Genomic DNA, 19,194 nt, shown 5'->3' on the forward strand with positions numbered 1-19,194 from the left:
ATACGGAGACATGGTACCCAAGACAATCGCGGGAAAGATATTTGGCTCCATCTGCTCCCTGAGCGGTGTCCTGGTCATTGCCCTGCCAGTCCCTGTGATCGTATCCAACTTCAGCCGGATTTACCACCAGAATCAGAGAGCTGATAAACGCAGGGCACAGAAGGTAAGCCTCAGAACCAGTCAGAGAGTGGCAGCACAAGGCAGAGGCCTGGCCCTTTGCCCCCAAAGCTGTCACAGAGGCCTTGCCGGAAGTTCCTGGGGAAAGTACTGCACAGATGGCCTCTGGGTTTGGGAGGTAAAGCAGCTTCATATCCATTCCTACCTCCCAGGATCTTGCATTCCTGCCCACCAGCTATATATGGAATAGACTCAATTGTCCATAAGCTGATCATCTTCCTCCTGGATATTCTATGTAATTTCCTTAGGCCCTGGCTCCCCAGCCAAGACCTCTGAGTACCCTGGACTCCTCCCTCTTCCAGCCAAGCGCTTACTGGGGAACATAATCACTTTTCAGTAATCTATGCCAAACACTGACAAAAAATAAATTGGCTGAAAAGAAAAACTGCTTTAAAAGGAGAACATTCTGAGGCCCTGGAGTTCAGTGACAAACAGCATAACAGGCATTAGTCATCTCAGGGCACAGTAGGCTTAAGGTGCAGAACTGCAGGGGAGGATCAGGAGAACCCCCATTGGTCCTGAGAAGAGTTTGCCATGATGTCCAGTGTTCACTGCTTAGATATCAGGGCCAGGTGCATGCCCTCAGTCACCCACGGAATGAACACAAAGGTCTGAAGGCCATGGTACCCAGACAGAAGCCCCCTTTCCTGCCTGGCCCTCTGCCTTCTCTCTGAAACAATTCACCCACTCAGCCAGCTATCATTTGCCTGCAGTTTTAGGACATCTGGCTAATGAAGGTCCTTGGATAGTGAGGATCCTGACTTTTACTGGATTGCCATCAGGAAAGGGGAGCACCGAGGAGGGAGTTTTTCATTTCTCTTCTGATCTGGTCTAACCTGTGGCACCCCTTTAGCAGCATCTCAACCTCTGGGGGTATGGTTAGAGCCTTTCCAGGAATAAGGGACGGGGGGACTCCACTGAGAGAGTCATTTGTGGAGGCCTGAATTCTGTGCCCTTTTTTCTTCCATTCATTCATTCATTCATTCATCTCACACATGTTTACGGAGCAGCTACTACCTGTCAGGCCCTATGTACTGCATCTGGGGTGTCTCTTCACCACATGACCCCTGCTGCTAGCCTTCCACTTGCAGGGTAACCCCCAAGTAGCAGCACCTCCTCCATGTCAGAGGAAACCAGAAGTTCAGAACAGATCTGTACGGTATGTGCTGACTGAAACAAAGTCACAAAGTTCATGAAAGTTAGCTCTGAAGTGTATAATAATACACATATAATTATGCTTTATAATATAATATATATGATAAAATAAATTGAGTTGGCTCCTAGCTGCAGCATATCCCCTTTGTGTGTCCTTGTGGTCACCCCCACCTTGCCCTTCGGTCATGACTGTCCTGACCTGGGTCTGTAATGCTGCCGGCCTGCCTTAGGTTGATCCCTGGCCCAGTGCTGTCCTCTCCACACCCCCAGCTCCCATTTCCTACCTCTTCACCCAAGGTCAGGGTTTCCCCACCCCCACCCCCTGCTGGCCATCCCAGAAATAGAAGTCTTATCTTTTGCCTGTTCAAGTCTGCTGGCAAATGTGAACAATATCTAAGTACATTATGCAGTCCTAAAGAAAGGGGCAGGGAGAAACTGGGATAGTCTCCTTTCTCAATCAAGGAGCCTGAGACTAAAGACCAGGGGACCCCCAGAGGCTAGGGCTGGCCCGGGTTCTAGCTGAGCAGGTGAGGTTCAGGGGAATCCTCAGCTCCCGCACCTGCTGTGGCTGTGCCCCAACTGCCCCAGGGAAGCTGCGCTCCTGCCATCTCCTGCAGCCACCTGCCCCTCTGTGCCCGCACCCTCCCCTACTTTTTTGAGCATCCCATCCACTGTTTCCCTGCAAATATAACAATGGCCATTTCCTCCAGGGACTTCACAAAGTTCATCCTGTGTGATTAAAATCCAGGACTCAGCTTTTGGTATATTCCAGCTACTAATGATAAGACTCCCTCCCCACTTCTCTCCAGCCACTAACGATGAGACTCCCTCCCCACTTCTCTCTGCCTCACTCTTCACTCTCCCTTTGAAATCAGAGTAAATATTTACTGTGTTTTCACCTCGCCTGGATACAGTCTCTCCTTAAGGTTGCTCAGCTCTGTCTCTTTCACCTTGAACTTCCTGTGAGAGGCAAAAAAAAAAAAAAAAGGAATACAAGATTACTGTCTTCTTCCCGCACTGAGTCTGTTACAGGGAGGCAAGGAAGGCAGGTCCAGGGATTCAGTGGGGGTCACAGAGGTGGGACAGGAAGGAGACAGGGAGGGTGAGGACAGGTCCAGCCCAGACCACATACTCAGGAGCTGTGTAGCCATGAGGGGAAGCTCCAGTTCTCATTTCTCAGGTGTGAAGGAAAGGCTCAAAAAGTTGTCATCCTTTCTGGTCATGACTGGTTTGCTTGGGATTATTTTTAAAATGACTCCATGACTATTTGCTTCAGTGACTAGGTTCTTAGAGACAAGTGAACTAGAGATCCAGTAAGGAAGCTCAGCAGTGAACAGAGATAGGGGACCATCTGGATGGAGGTTATTTTTTAATGGAAATTTTCATTGAGATGATTATAGATTCACATGTAATTTTAAGATAATCACAACCAGAGTATTGACACATACAATCCACCAATCCTTTTCAGACTTGCCCAGTTTTACTTGTAACTGTGTGTATGTGTCTGAGTGTGAATGTTACACACCTCTATTCCCATGCAGGGGCGTGCATCTACCACCTCAGTCAGGTACTAAACTCTTCCAACACCACAGGGACTCTTTCTACCCTACCTCCTACCTCCTACCCATCCCTAACCCCTGGCAACCATTTATCTGTCCTCTGTTTATAAAATGTTTTCATTTCAAAAATGTTATATAAAGGGACTCACACAGTAGGTAACTCTTGGAGACCGGCTTTCTTAATTTCCTGTAATTCCTGGAGATCTATATGGGTTGCATGCATCAATAGGTCATTCCTTTTTCTTGCTGAGCAGTACCCCATGGTATGGATGTATCGCTGTTGTTTAACCATTCACATGTTGAGAGTCATCTGGGGTGATTCCAGTTTTTGCTATTATAAATAAAGCTACTGTGGCCTTCATGTACAGGTTTTTGTGTGAACATAAGTTTAATTTTTCTGGGATAAATGCCTAAGACTGCAATTGCCCATGTCCTCTTTTGACTTTTCCATTTCTCCTATTTTCTTTTTCTGCCACTCCAGGGCAAGAGATACCAATACTCATGGCCCAAGGGCACTTGTTATCCAGACAGCCAGGAAGTGCTTAATCATGAAAGGCTTTCTGGGGATGACAGAATTCTTGAGAATAGACTGTGCCTGGCCTGCAGGGTAGGGTGAGTGAGCAGGCAGCATCTTCCTTCCAGACCCCTCCTCCAGCCCTGCAATTTCTACACCTGTTGGAAATGCGACTTCCTGGGCTTTGATCAAGTTTAGGGACTTGCTTGACAGGAGTTGAAATTTAGGGAAGGAGGAAGGGATGTTAGCGAAGGTAGCGTTTGGCTTGAAGGTTGAAAGACCTGAGTTGAAGTCTCATTAGTCCACTTCTTGGCCCTAGATCAGTCATTTCCCTGTAAGTCCCCCATTTCCTGTCTTTAAAATAGCCTAGATTATCTCTACATTCTCCTTAACTTTCACACTTACTTATGACCATGGAAGAGAGTGAAGCTGACCAGGCCACACAAGGACTGAGCCCGTTACAATGGCTTTATTAACCTGGATTTCCGACCAACTGTGTTGGATCTTCTTCTTTCCTGGGCCATCACAAGCCTTGCTTGAGTACCTGCTCAGTGTGAAGCTCTGTGCTATGAGGTGAAGATAAAAATATGCATAAGCCACAGACTCTGGCCCTCAGGAGTTCAAAGTCAAACTAAAAATCCTCACTAATTTCACATTCTGTAAATGGATTGCAAACCTCTTTACCCTGTGTTGGATATGATTAAATGATACCATGCATTGGATGTGACAATCTGCTGTTTTAATAGAGCCCAGGATGAGATAAGATTAAAAGAAGCAGCACAAAGAAAAACAGGAGAATCTTTCATCTCTAGAAAGTAATGAAGACACACCCCAGATACAAGAAAGTTCTGGCTGCAAGCAGTAAAATCAAATTACATACGGCTATAAGGTGCTTGATGCAACTGGATTTCCATATGTGTCTCTCAACACCCAGTACTCACCCAAAGAAGTGATGGCCATAGCCTCAGATGATGAGGAACTTGCTTGAAGCTAGACATCTAGCTGAGGGGGAGGGGGTGCTGAAGCAGGGTTCCCAGGAAGGAGAATTGTCTTGGACCTTAAATAAATGTTGTTTGCTCAGAGAGAAGAGGAATGATGGGGGACAGGGCTTACTTCCCTTCCATTCCCTCCCAGCTTCCCCTTTTCATTCTCTCCATCTAGACGGGTGTTCTTCCTCAGATTTATGAGCAGATATTCCAGGCTCAAGTCCCAGCCTCTTCCCCATATTTAGAAGCCAGGAAAGAGTTGAACTCTCCCTGCAAGGGCATGCTGGCCACTGCGGGACTTCCCAGGAAACAAGAGATAAAGGGTATCCTTTGTGCTTCTGTTGACATCCTGAATTCAAGACCCTCACCTCCTTTTAGTAGACGTGCCAGCCCAGCAAGACACTTAAAGAAGACACATCCCCATGTTGGGAAGAGGTGACAAAAAATGGAAATTGCCACAGTTTTCCAAGGATTCTTGTTCTTCTCAGAGTCCATGCTGAAGTTATATGTGGACTTTTCCAGAAATGTGGCAGGAGGAAGGACCCCTCTGCCTCAGAATGGACCTATGAGCCCATGTGACCTCTTCTGCTTCTAGTAGCAAGGGCCTAGGGCTGAGTCTAGATCTATAAGAACCCAAATCTCAAGCTGCAGTTTTTTAAACCAGCAGGAACCTTTCTACCTGTACCTTCTCCCTCTTTCCCAAAGTCTCTTTCCTCTTAGGCCTCCCTCTGTGGTTGAGCTGCTGTCATGGTGACACTGATTATGGTTATTAGGAGGAGAAGAGCAGCTGGCATGTGCGGTGTGTCTAGCCTCTCTTGCTGCCTCCACAAGCAAGAGAGATGAGCTTGCCTTGAGACACCATGCAGCCTTCATGCAGGAGGGCAGCCAAAGGCGTCCCAGGCTGCAGCTGGGGATATTTTCAGTTGCCCTGCTTAAAGCCAAAATGGTATATGGAAATGTGTTCTGCCCTCCCCTCTCTCACATCAGGCCACTTTGTCACATGCACATGTACCGCACTTATTCCCATGGGCATGTGTGACAAAATATATGCATGTTGACACATCCATGCATGAATACATTCCTACAGACATGCAATTGTAAATCCATGTATTAATTTAAAATTTACTAGTCACTGGGATGCATTAATAAACAAAACAAAAACTCCTGCCCTCAGGGAGAGTGTATATTCTAGGGGAGAGACAGTAGCAAGATAAATATATAAAGCATAGTACTTCTTTAGTAATAAGTGCTAAGGATAAAAAGGGGAAGGAGTTAAGAAGTACTGAGGGGGTATGCACACTCCTTGCTTTTCTCTTAATTAACTGACCCTTTGGCACCTGCTCTAAGCAGGGAACTGCACTCGACCCTAGGGAGAATCAGGAGAGCTATAATATAGGAACCTTTAAAGAGTTTGCAGTCTGGATAGAGATGAGAAAGGCTGAGCAGATAAAGGTCATGAAACTTTTGGAAGGACGGAAGACTTTAACAGTGGTATTTCTCCTGCCAGGATTATACCCAGGCTGGAGAGAGAATGGAAACCCTTAGGAACTCTGACCATGAGCAAGCTGCCCAGAGTGGGCACACAGCATCTCAGCTGGGTCCCGAGACCTGTAGGCAGATCGTGAGACCTGAAAGAAGCAGTTTCCTCCCCTTCCTTACATCACCCAGGAACCAGCCTCACTGGGATAGCCTGCTGCCACTGGCTTTGCCTGGCTTCCTGTCCTTTTGTCTCTGACCCCTCACTGTTATTATCTCTGCCTATCACAGAAGGCCCGCCTCGCCAGGATCCGCGTGGCCAAAACAGGCAGCTCTAACGCCTATCTGCACAGCAAGCGCAATGGACTCCTCAATGAGGCGCTGGAGCTGATGGTAAGTGCACAGAGGCCCCCGGCTGGGGAAGATGGAGAGGGAGTTAGGCTGGCTTCCTCTTACTAGGGGTCCAGCACTCCCACACCAAAGCCCTAGTGTAAACCCTGAGAAGGATGCAGTTCTAGACTCTCCCTAGGTGCTGCCTGCTCCACATACCTCTCCTGTGGGATTATCACCGCTACACCTCAACCAGCTTTAGACAAAGGGCCCCCAGTGCAAACACTAGCATGTTCTACAGTGACCCTAAAATTTGGTTCATCCAGACTTTTCTGGTGCCCTACTAGCTTCTGTGGAGAAACAGAAAAGACCAAGAGGAAGAGCCACTAGCTTTATACTCAGTCTCCCTTTTTTCCTTACTAGGGCACCCCAGAAGAGGAGCACATGGGCAAGACCTCCTCACTAATTGAGAGCCAGCACCACCACCTGCTGCACTGCCTGGAAAAAACCACTGTGAGTCCTAGCCCGCTGCCACCTTTCTCATCCCTGACCCCCCAACCCTTTTGGAGGGTCAGAACTCACAGTGAAAACACTGTGCTTTCATCCTCACCTGGGCCCATGCTTCAGGCACTGATGTCTGTCCCCTTTGGATCAAAAAAGGAGTGATTAGATCGCTCTCAGACCTCGGGAGGAAGGCCCAGGACTGGGGCAAAGCCACCAGGGTGGGGAGGCCAGCTCTGTCCTGCAGCAGCCTAAAGGTGGTAATTATCCCCAGACTTTCCGCACACCTCTACACCAGTCCCCATGACCCACTGATTGGTTATGAGGGCTAAGGGCTCTGCCTATCAGTATCTCAGTCCTGATAGGCATCACTCTTCCAAACTAGGGCTGAATTTATATTAGATTGCTCTAAGACAGTAGAGAAGAATGGCAGGTTTTGTCTGATCCCTGGGCTTCAGTTGATGAATTTGTGGGTCCCTTTGTCCCTACATTCCTTTTAGAACAGGAGACAGTAAATGAAGGAGGCTGTGCATATATTTGTCTAGCCAGGATTTTATCAGTACCACCCCCTCCCCCACCTTAGTCACTCAGCAATTCCCAGGGAGCTCAGATTCTGAAAGGCTTATTATTGAAATAGTTTAGGGTGCCATAGCTGGAATGTGGAATGATGCTTGTGCCTCACCAGCAGACCAAAAGGAAGGGCAGTGGGGCCATCCCTAGACCCTTGGCAGAAAGTGTTAGGAATAGTGTGGGGGCAGGGGTCTGGGGGATAGGCAGGATAGACAACCAGAGAGACAACATAAAACCCTTTCTCGGCCCTCCCTCCCCAAAGAGCCTACAGTCAGGACTCAGCACACTAAGGAAGGAGCTTTCCAATTCTGATATTATTCCATATCCCAGCCTCCCAGATGCAGGAGAATAGATGTTACATGACCCTTAATATAAGCCAAAAGTGGATACTGTGGATGGTAGCAGAACCCAATGAGGACTTCCAAAATGGAAAGGTACCCCGGAAGCCCTAGTTTCCAGGAGCTAGCAAATATTTCTTAGTGTCAAGAACTACGTATGTGTACCTAGAATTTGTCTTAAAGACTCAGAGCTTGCCAAAGGGATAGGCCTGGACCTAACTGCCCTTTCCAAGTTGCATGTGCGAGGTGGAATGTGTAAATTGAAAGGATATGGGTGAGAATGTTTGGGTTTGAAGTGCTGGAATGTTGGCATTGAAAAAATGAGACTTTGGGATCAAGGAATGGAATGCTGGCACTAAAGGGGCGGAATGCTGAATTTGAGGGAAAGAATGTTGGATTGTGGGGGTGGGGTATTGCTATTAGATGGAATGCTGAATTTCAGGGGAGGAATGTTGTACTCAAGGGTGGAATGTTGGGATAGAAGAGGCAGGTGTCAGGGTGGAAGGAATGAATGTTGGGTTTGAGCAGGAATGTGTTGGAGCAAAGGAGGGAGAATGCTGGGAGCAAGGGATGGAATGTTGGACTCAAAGCGGGGAATGCTGGGATTGAGTGTGAATGTCAAAACTGAGCTTGGGAATGCTGGACTGTACAATCAATGGTGTTTCTATCTTCTGTTGGCATGTTGTCTTGTAGGGGTTGTCCTATCTTGTGGATGATCCCCTGTTATCTGTACGAACCTCCACCATCAAGGTATAACTTTTTACAAATTCAATTGATGTTTCTCTCTCTGATTCCTCTGAGTCTGTGGATCCTCCTCTTTTTACCCCCTAGTCTGGTTCTCTGCATGTGCTGTTGATTCTTTTGGGGCTTATCCTACCTCTGCTGCCATACCCAGTACCAGCTCAGGCTCAGTTTTCTGTGCTGAACTATCCAACTGCCTTTCTGATTGCCTCTCCTGACCTCCCTAGGGGCTTGGAGGGGGTGGTGGAACATGGCACCGATGTTTGTATCCTGTGAGTGTCCGTGCGCCACATCCGTTGGTGCCACCTCCCCAGCTCCATGGGGACCCTGGCATTGGCTGTCAGGGCTGGCCTCTCTCTGAACTCTGTTCTCATGCCACTTCTCCGCAGACTTTCACCTCACCCTGGCAGCCTTGGCCGGACCATTACTGCCATAGATGTTTAGTCACCTTGGTCAAACAGCCCTTTTTTAGTTATCCCGCATTCAACTTTACCCCATCTTGATGGCCTCCAGTCAGGAGGCTGTTAGCTTACACTTGCCTCAGGGAATCCTGTGCCTCCAGATATATTAAGGATCTATGTCCCATAATCAGGTTAAAAAAATAATAATAATTAAAAGGAATCATAACCCTAACAGTTGGACTCCATTGGCCTTCAAGAACAAAGCTTTCCCAATGCTGAGATTAATTCAGTGCCTTTTAAAGCTTATGTCTAATGCTTACCCAAGGCTCATAAGGATGCCCCCCGTTACATCGGGAAGAGACAACCTAGCACACCCATGACCTGTAGTCAGTAATTCCTTATCTGCCACCCCCAGGAGGTCCTGTGCAAAGCCTGCAAAGTAAGTGAAGTCTTTGCTTTTAGCTCTGATGATGCCACTAAATCTCTCCGTGTTCTCTGCGTCCCTTCAGCTCAAAGCTTTCGATGGAGTGGATGCCACACCACGATTGCACACCTGCAGTTCCCTCTCTTTGATCTGATGGCCAGGGCTGCCAGTAGGAATCTCTTTCTTCCTTCATTTGGTACCTGTGGGCCATCACCCCTCCTGGATGCTTATCTGTGCTCCAGGCAGCTGGGAGCCTTTCTCTCAAGACCCAGAACAGAGACAGGCAGCCATACTGAGCATTGGGGCTCATCCCCCACTGCCTAGCTCCTTTCCCTACCACTTCTCCTTCTGCTTCCCACAGAACCATGAGTTTATAGATGAGCAGATGTTTGAGCAGAACTGCATGGAGAGTTCAATGCAGAACTACCCATCCACAAGAAGTCCCTCCCTGTCCAGCCACCCGGGCCTCACCACCACCTGCTGCTCCCGTCGTAGTAAGAAAACCACACATCTGCCCAATTCCAACCTGCCAGCCACTCGCCTGCGCAGCATGCAAGAGCTCAGCACGATCCACATCCAGGGCAGTGAGCAGCCCTCCCTCACTACCAGGTGGGTGGCTTCCAACACCATCACTCCCAGAGGCTGGAGTGGTCCATTCACAGAAGGAAACAACCTCAGCATACAAGAACCTCGAGAGTTCTCTAGCCCCCGCACCTTCTTATCTAATGCATGAATATGAGTCCCTCCACCTTCCCTTCCAACCACCTTCCTTCTCCTCCTTGCAAGTTAACCCAAAGGCCCTTCCTGTGTCTTAATGGATACTATGGTAGGTTTAGGCCAATGTGGGGTTAGATACCAGAAAAATAGCTAAAACAAATCCAAAAATGACCTACTCCAATGAAAAGAATGGACTGATTTCTCAAGGGAATAATTTTCACAATTGTGTTAGACGTAGCTTATTCCAGGCTGATTCTGAACCACAGACTGACTTTTCCCTCCTTTCTCTGCTTATATTTCGGCCACTTTCCACTACTTTCAGTGAGTTGCAAAGAATTCAGGGAAAGCAAAAGTCAAATGCCACAAATGATAGGTAAACAATCCACTGGAGGGAAAAATGTGTCCCCTGAATTCTAAAGACCAATACACATGGCTTGGCAAAACTGTTAGTAGTTTAGGAATAATAGTTAGAATGGATAATTACAGGCTGATTACCAAAAGCAGAAACAGAGGGAAACCACAACTCCTCCTAGTTACTATGAGCTAGAAATACAGGGGCTCACGGAAACTTCGGAACACTAGCAAGAGGAACCGTCATCAACTCACTCTTTTTTTTGTCCCAGTCGCTCCAGCCTTAACTTGAAAGCAGACGACGGACTGAGACCAAACTGCAGAACATCCCAGATTACCACGGCTATCATCAGCATCCCCAATCCCCCAGCGCTAACCCCAGAGGGGGAGAATCAGCCAGCCCCTGCCAGCCCAGGCCCCAACACGAACATTCCTTCCATAGCCAGCAATGTTGTCAAGGTCTCCGCCTTGTAAAACCACTGGACAGAGGGCCAGTGTGGGTAGTGGGAGTGAAGGGGGCTGGCATGTTGGAGGGTGGCCCCTGCAACCACCCCCTCCCCTTTTCCCCACTATTTCTGCCTGCCCCTGTATATCCCTAGCACTGAGACTTGTGCCTGGAGGGAGAAAGAGGCAGCCAAGGGGCACCTGGGCTCACTGCTGCTCGCATGGACATAGCCCTGTGACACTGCATTGCACTGGGGCCAGAGGAAGGGAGGGTGGGCAGGGCAGGGTCTGGGGCAGTGGGGGTAGGGCTAAGAGTCAGCACAGGCCTGGAGAGGGGAGCCTCAGACCAAATACCAGTTGTTTCTGGAGGTCCCAGTGAGGAAAATACAAGACCAAGAGCAGCACAGAGGACGAGTTGTCACATGAAAAACAGGAAGAAAATATAACACTGTGTATTTAAGCACCTTTTTCAAGGCTCTTAATGGATAATATTTATTCATGGGAAAAGGTGGAAAACAAAAACACCAATGGATTTTTGTGAAATGTTTTTCTCCATGGACCCAGTACCTTTGAACCAAAACAATGCATTTTGTGAAGTTTTTTTTCTTTTATAGCAAGCTTTTAGGCTGTCAGTTATTGCTGAGTTCTCTTAACATGTCCCCAAGTGGGTGAGGTCAACTGAGCCTGGGCTCCCACTGCCCAGCTGACCTGCACAGAGCTGCCAGGCGGTCACACAGCAGCACTTACCCTCTGTCTGTCCCTGTCTCCTTTGTGTCTGTACCTCTCTGCTTCACCCCCTGCCTGTTTTTTCTGTGTCTAGCCATCTGTCTCTACATGGACCCCAGTGATCCTGAAACATGTTAGTAAAACCTCCTCCACTACCAAGCACCTGCAGACTTGTGCCTGAGAATTACATTTGGGTGGATGCAGAAGAGAAACAATGAAGCAAAAACGTGAGACCTCGGGGATGCGGGAAGCATACTTGATAGAACCAAGTGCTTACCTTGTGGTTGGAAGCACTAGTGTTTGCAGTTTCCATTTCTGGGAAAGAAAGGGAGTGGTCAGATTTATCATCCTGGGATCTTGAAAAAGGAAATTGCCAATACCTGAGAGATGCAGTAACTGTGGTGTGTGCCAGCAAGGAGAGAACTGAAGAACCCCGGGCTGGCAGGATCCAGCATAGAGCCCATCCAGAGCTCTGCCAAGGGGCCCCAGGAGCAGCTTCCTGCAGAGAGGGCAGCGGTATGGGGACCAAGCTTCTGACTTATGTCATGCCTGAGGCTGCAGAAGGTTAAACTTCTGTGCCTCACAAGGATGCTCCAGAGTGTGAAAGCAAGTAAGAGATTCTAGATTATTCTTACCTGGTCTGAAAGATGCATTGAGGTCTGGAGTGTCTTCCGGCCTGATATCCCTTAAGATAACTGAAATGGCGAAGAAACCTGATCATCTCCGTGCAAGTGAGGGACTTAGTATTATTTATAGAGAACCTGGACAGCATCTCTGTTCAAGTGGTTTGCACCCTAGTCCGGCTGAGAACAGCATTTCTGGAATCCTATCCATTTTCACTACTTATAGCAGAGCAGGTGGGCCTCAGGGTCAGTGATAAGCCCCATCCTGCCCTCCGCAATCCCCAGCTCCCTATTGCAATCTCTCTAGCCTAGGCTCTGAGATACAAGAGCAACTCAGGAGCTCCTTATCCAGTCTACTGCTTAGCAGTTAGCTGTTTAATTGTAGCCCAAGAATTTGTCTGCCCACCAAAGCCATCTAGTCAAGTTTTACTAGCCAGGAACCTAAAACACCTTCAGTGGGCTTCCCTGTGACCCCAGCTCTATTGATTCTGTAGAAAGGAAAGTCATAGGGCTATGAGGTGGCACCTAATCTAAAGGTGAGCAGAAGGGCAGAGGAGAGAGAGCCTTTACCTTTATGCTATTCTCCTTACGCTATCCTCATTGACCACTGTCTGAGTCCTTTCTCTTGGGTCTGGCCTCAGGATTTCCCTTTAACATGAGAAGGAGGTGGTTCTGGCCCTCTGAGCTTATGGTATGAGTAGGCAGAAAAGCTTTACAACTACAGAGGAAGACTGCAACACTCCAGAGAGTAAGTACTTAAATCAATTCATTTCATAGACTTATCTCTGGAGGGCAAGCAGAAGACTGGGCTGGACTCCATTAGAGGGCAGGCAAATGACTAGAAAAGGAATTTTTCTTTTGTAAGAGTAGGTAATGGAACACAGGAATGTCTAAGCACCTAAAGTTTACAACATAAGAACTGAGCAGGGTAAGGGATAAAGAGGCAAATAGAAACAGGGTTGAATATATATGCAAACTGCCTGTGTTAAGAACAGGGCTTCACAGGATTAGAATAATGACTGATCTAACCCAGGACCTCTTTGATAGTGTACCAAGGGAGAATACTAGTGGCTCCCACAAAAATTAATGAACAGATTATAAAAATTATGTCCCAAATAATTTTTTTTTACACTGATGAACTGAATGTTTTATATTCCTTCAATTTCATTTCCAAATACCACATTATGCCAGTTCCCAAAAGACTGTTAAACTATCCCCTTCATCTTCACCCTATAATACAGCCCTAGCCAGGGATAAGAGACTTCACTTACCTCTGGTCCAAAGGAAGATTTCAGTCCAGGGAAATGGCTCATCTACACATCAGAATACAGCCAAATGACACTGCTAAAAGGCATTTGTATGTAAATAAAAGGGCCAAAGTGTGTTGAATCAGTTTAATAAGTGTAATTCATTGGCCAGGGATATAAGAACCAGGATATCAGGGCTTTCCAAGGGCAGTGACTTTCTAGCGCAACAACTCTTGAGCTTTCATAGTTCATGAACCACTTCAGTGAAACAGAAGATTCCCAAAACCACCTATCCCATTCAGTCCCACTCAGCATTAGGGAGGGCTAAAAAAAAAAACTAACAGGCTACATTCAAATGAATTAAAACTTAGAAAACTTAGTATTAAGAGTATATCAGAACTAGAAGAGATTAAAGAATATCTAATTCATTTTACAGTATAGAAAGTGGAAGCCCAGAAATTATATGACTTGCTCAGGGTCATTCAGTCATTTAATGAGAGCTGGGACCAGAACACAAGTCCCTTCATTATTATTCTAATGCTTTTTCCACTATACCCACTGCCTCTCAGAGCAATGATGGTTCAGAAAAGACCCATCAAAGAATACATGCTATAACCAGAGACATAGTCTTGATGTCAATACTACTTGGACACAGCCCTTGGAAACCACCTGACTGTACTAATACAGACCATCACTCCCTGGGTAGAACCAGCTATGGACTACCAATTCTGTCAAAATTAGGTAAACAAGTGAAGTCAGGTTTTTTTCAGCAAATGCTCTCTTAATAAAGACAGGGTTAGGATGACATTTCAAAGCATACCTTCTATAGTCCTTTTGATCCTTACTGCAACCTTTAACGATAGTAAGTCAAGTAACTAAACCCTTGATTTACAGAGACGAAACAGGCAAGCAGCAGCTGAATGACTTATCACATGGCAAGTTAGTGGCAGAACTATAACTACAATCTAGGACTTAAGACATCTCGTCCCGGACATTTTCCTCCACGTGATGTTACATTACTCTAAATGTTGCTTATATCTTTAATACCTGGATTTCGGGGTGGTTAAGGGGAAAAAGTATTCCATTCAGAACCACCCTGAACTAGGACCTATAGAAGCAAACTCTGAACTATTTCTTCTTCATAGACAATTTTCGTAATTATTGTCAAGCCCAGGACCAACTGCACAGAATCCTGTTCGAAAGACCAGATATTCTCAGTAACAGTGGAAACATTAGTTTATAATCACACAGGAGTATAAGTCCAGCAAGCAGAAAAGTGAAATTAGGAAAAACAGAATTTGAACAGAAAGTGGACAGTTAATGCCAATCCATGATTAACAAAAAGTCAACTCATGGATTTCCACATTATGATTCCTGAAGTTCAGGATCGTATCACTTGTTACAACATAAGCAGGGAAAGTGTACATTGAAACATGTACCTAGATTTCTTTCCTTGTCTTTTAACTTTGCAGAGGTAGTGGTTGAAATTGACTTAAACCTAGATTTTGAGGTTATTAATCAATTCTAGTGGTCCAGACTCCCTCACTTAAATTACCACATACCTACAAGACAGAAAGATCCCAATGTTTTTAATCCAAGGCAATTATTAGTTTCCCTTCTAAACTAAGTGGCATGGTAACCAGATGAAAAGTAACCTGAAATATTTTTGTTTCCCCTTTCCAATTTCTTTATGAAATGTCACATTTGCATAGCTTTAAAATGACTGGATGAAGGAAGATTGTTAGGACCTGTGACTCTTAGAACCCAAACAGCATCATAAAAAGCGTCATTAGAATTAAGAGAAAGTGGCTATCAGAAAAAGAAACAGCTTTAAAGGAATTCCTTTGGAGTCTTGTTTTCTATTAGGAATGTTCTGTTTTTCTCATTAAGTGTGGAAATGACATCTTAAGAGGTTACTTGACTACATTGGATGATGTCACTAACCAGCATAGGGCACTACTGACTCAAGTCCTGGGGGCCTCCTTGGACCAATAGACTATTTTACAAACCTGGGAGGTGGGAGGGATGATATTTTTGATAATCAAACATTCCAATGTACTGTTTTCCTTAGAGGTCAAACCCGCCCCCAATTAATGTTATTGTGAAAAACATCAAGTGTGTTCTATTTTCGTTTAATAATTGGCTTTGCTTACTAACATCACAATGGCAAAGAAGAAATACTGTATAAAACTGCAGGAAGATAAACATGTGAAAAAACTTTCTATGGAAAAAAAAAACCTCTGGGTTTCCTGTTGTCTTCTTTTGAAACTGTAGTGAATGTTAAATTGTATATCATTTACGGTATTGAGTCATGTGCCACTGCTGTACCTGATGTATCCGATCTGGATTAAACAACCATGTGCGACAAACCCTAAAATAATTATGAATGATTACTTTAAAACCTATCCTCCTGCTACAAATTAAGGTTACTGGAACGAAGAGAGGCTTTCCAGCTTGCCAGAGAAAAGTCACTACCTCAGAAGGGTGCTTAAAGGTTTAATGTGATCTTCCCCCACCACATTCTCTCAGTGGAAGCAACTCCTCTGTGACATCGAGGACAGTCTGTGCCTGCCAGTGTGCTTTAATCAGATATTTTCACCAACAGGGAAGGCATTTGACTGCCTTTGTCGACAGCTCTATTTTGAGGACCAGCCCTGTATTACTCAAAGAAAATCTGCCTTTATGTATCAGTACTGGTTCTGCTGAGGATACACTGAGTATCTACTTCTTCATCTAAACCAAGTTCTCAAACTAAAAAGAAAACTCAAAATTAAATGCTGGATAGGGTATAGCAGAAAGCTTGGGACCTAGATGATGGAGGCTCAAGTTAAGTTCTACTACTTACCTGTATGACTTCACCTCAGTCACTTTTCTTTGGCTTCAATTTGTCCTCATATTAAAAACAGGGGGAATCGTATTAGGTATCTTAAAAATCCACTCTACCCTTAATAATTCTTGTATAGGTAATGACAGCAACAGCCATTTTCATATTTCACCATAATGTGGCAACAGTAATGGAAATCCTTTAAATTTCCCCACAACCAGATTCCAATCAATGAAAACTGTAATAAAAATAGAACATTAAGGACAATGCATGATGCCCAAAAGGCTCTAGAAGTTGGCTATGAAATTCAATTCAACCACGATGCTCATATCCTTAACCACTAGGTGTCACTACTGATTCATAGCTCAAATAATCTGGGGACAAGTACCCGGAAACCAGATATGCATTGAGCAAAACATGCTTTTTCATTAAAAAGCGCTAGATGTTAACTGGGATGTAACTGTGCTTGTGCAGAGGCATAAAACAACATATTCTGCTACAACAAGAAAATAACCTTGTGATGGAGTTCCATTGTCAGATACAACTTTTGAAAATATAATTTCCATTTTCAAGAGTAACATAGGTTTATCTACATTTAGGAGGAAAAATACTCTAAAACTTCCAACTACTCCCTTGTCTCATGAGCTAATCAACAAGTACTATAATTACTGTTCAATTATTTTTAGTATTCAGGGGCTGAAGTTTACATTTAAAACATGTTTTTAAAAGGTTAGTAGGTATTACTGTAAAACTGAAGCTACTTTAAAAAATATTAACTACTCAAAAATAACATATTCTAAATCAGACTTAACCAAAGCAACAGGTTTCCCAAGGATTTCTCAACATTAATACTGTCAGTCTAATATAAGTTAAAGCTTAACTTGAACAGTTAAAAGTATTGATTTAGTGTTCTAGAATTGACATTAAACCAACTCACACTAGCTCTCATCCAAATTATCTGAATTTATAAAGGCTCTCTGAATTCATAAAATGATTTTCTCTAACTAGGAAGTATTCTCTTATTAGTCATATATTAATTAAATCTTACAACTGGGACATTTAAAATCATCTAGTCCAACTCCCTTATTTTATTGTGAAAACTGGACCCTGAGAGCCTGATTGACTGGTACAAAGTAAAAAAGTGGGTAGTCGCAGTCACAAGAAGACAGGCGCCCTTTCCACTATACCACAAAGCATTTCCAAGTGAATGTGCCTAAAAACTATCTGTGGTTCCTAACAGATTATGGGGACAATGCACTTAGACTGACAATTCCAACTAAAAGTCCTTTCCACACAAAGATAATCACACACAAAGAACAGAAGTTTCTTTTCATAGCCTCACTCTAACTGCATCCCTTATTTGGGAAAACAATGGGTGAAATTTTCCTAGCAAACAAAAATGGAAAATGCACAAATTAGTATTTTTATGTTATGTGTGTGTACATCTCCAGCTTTTATATTTAAAAAAAAGCAAACAGAAAATAAGACAAACCTAGGCGGAAATCCAATTAATTCCAAGATTAATGGGTAACCTAATGCAGCAGTATCCTCAATAAAATCCCCTAGCAATGGCCAATTGTGAACTTGGCTGTATTGTTGGGGAAAGGATAGAGAAAAAAAAAGAGTTAAGTTCAGTTATGTAGCAATGACAGACCTTATTTAAATGTGTTGAAGTCTCTACTTCTTAATGACATACTGGACCTAATTATGGATTTGTTATTAACAGTGTTAATTCATTCTAACCTGGCAGTACATGTACAGTACTGATATGTATAAAGTCTCCCATTGCCCGACTCAAATGACAGGAATCCAAGTTAAACTGGAGTTTAGGATAGTGTTCTGTGAGTCTTGGACAGTAAACAATGGATGTGGATGTTTGTTCACAGCCCAGGAGGAAAATGTTTATACTGCCTAGACAACTATGTGCACATACTTGTAAAGGGCTTTCCTTTTAAAAAGTATACATCACTATACATAAGGAGTTCTCTCAATACAAATCCAGTTCACAGAAAGGTTTGGGAACCAAACACATAACCATGAGAGACTGCCACAGAGATGAAAGAATGTGCACGGTAGTCCCCCTTTTCCATGGGGGATACATTTCAAGAACCTCCCTCATTCAGTGGATGCCTAAAACCACAGATGGTACTAAATTTGTTTTTTCCTATACATACCTATGACAAATTTATAAATTAGGTAAAGTACTGTACTCACCCTTCTTGTGATGATGTGAGATGATAAAATGCCTACATTATGAGATGAAGGGAGGTGAATAACATATGCAATGGGATGTAGTTGTTTGGCTATTACTGACCTGCTATGTTAGAAGACAGATTATCTGCTTCCAGACCATGGTTGACCATTGTAACAAACTGAGGATATGGAGGCACTGCTGTCAACTACCAGTTATTTTTCTAAATGATAATTTATAGATTTTCCCTCTCAGAAAAATGACTACTCCCCTTGGATCCTAGCACTAGAGGTTAAAACTGGGGGAAATTTTCTAGAAAACAAGGATACAATGTGGGAAGAGTTTGAACAGAAGTTCCAGCTTCTGCAAAAGATTTAAAACGAGTGACAACCTTACCTTAACCTACCAGCAGAGTAGGGCAGTTCTTAACCTGGGCTCCATAGATGGACTTCAGAGGGTCTATGAACCCCTTAAATTTATATATACAATTCCTGTTTACAGAAAAAGCAATTTTCTAGGATGGATCTGCAGATTGATTAGGTTTATAAAATGATCCAAGAACCAACAAAGTTTAGGAGCTGCTCCTTTTCCTGAGACAAAATTAAGACAGCCTGTACTGATCCTTAGCTATTTAAAGCGCAGAAAAAAATATGGAAGACTTTCACAATGTTAAAAATAAAAGGCATTCAATGATGAAAAATAAACATGTCAACACATTTTGCTCTTTGTATTTTTACTGGTAGCATATAGCATCGAACCAATGCTTTAAAGTCTAAAGCAATATTTATTCCTTCCTGCCTAAACCTAAAAGGAAAACCAGGCTACAAATTTCTACAGGAACACCGTCTATGGAAATACAATCCAAGCCTTTTGTAAAGAACTCCACAGAATAAACAGTA

General features: G+C 44.3%; 1 protein-coding gene across 2 annotated transcripts in view; it reads left to right on the forward strand.

Annotated features, from left to right (window-relative positions):
• Positions 1-13,116, forward strand: part of KCND3 (potassium voltage-gated channel subfamily D member 3) — a 200,299-nt gene extending 187,183 nt beyond the window's left edge. Inside the window, exons 3-8 of one of the 2 annotated variants that reach the window (XM_017657907.3) lie at positions 1-163; positions 6,159-6,260; positions 6,621-6,710; positions 8,300-8,356; positions 9,534-9,781; positions 10,513-13,116. In XM_017657907.3, the coding sequence (XP_017513396.2) occupies positions 1-163; positions 6,159-6,260; positions 6,621-6,710; positions 8,300-8,356; positions 9,534-9,781; positions 10,513-10,714 (862 nt within the window). In that variant the 3' untranslated portion in view covers positions 10,715-13,116. The remainder of the gene's footprint in view (positions 164-6,158; positions 6,261-6,620; positions 6,711-8,299; positions 8,357-9,533; positions 9,782-10,512) is intronic. The other variant, XM_017657912.3, reaches the window with a different exon arrangement.
• Positions 13,117-19,194: the final 6,078 nt, after the last annotated feature.

This window comes from Manis javanica, chromosome 4 (assembly GCF_040802235.1).
Source record: "Manis javanica isolate MJ-LG chromosome 4, MJ_LKY, whole genome shotgun sequence".
In the NCBI taxonomy this organism is placed as follows: Eukaryota; Metazoa; Chordata; class Mammalia; order Pholidota; family Manidae; genus Manis; species Manis javanica.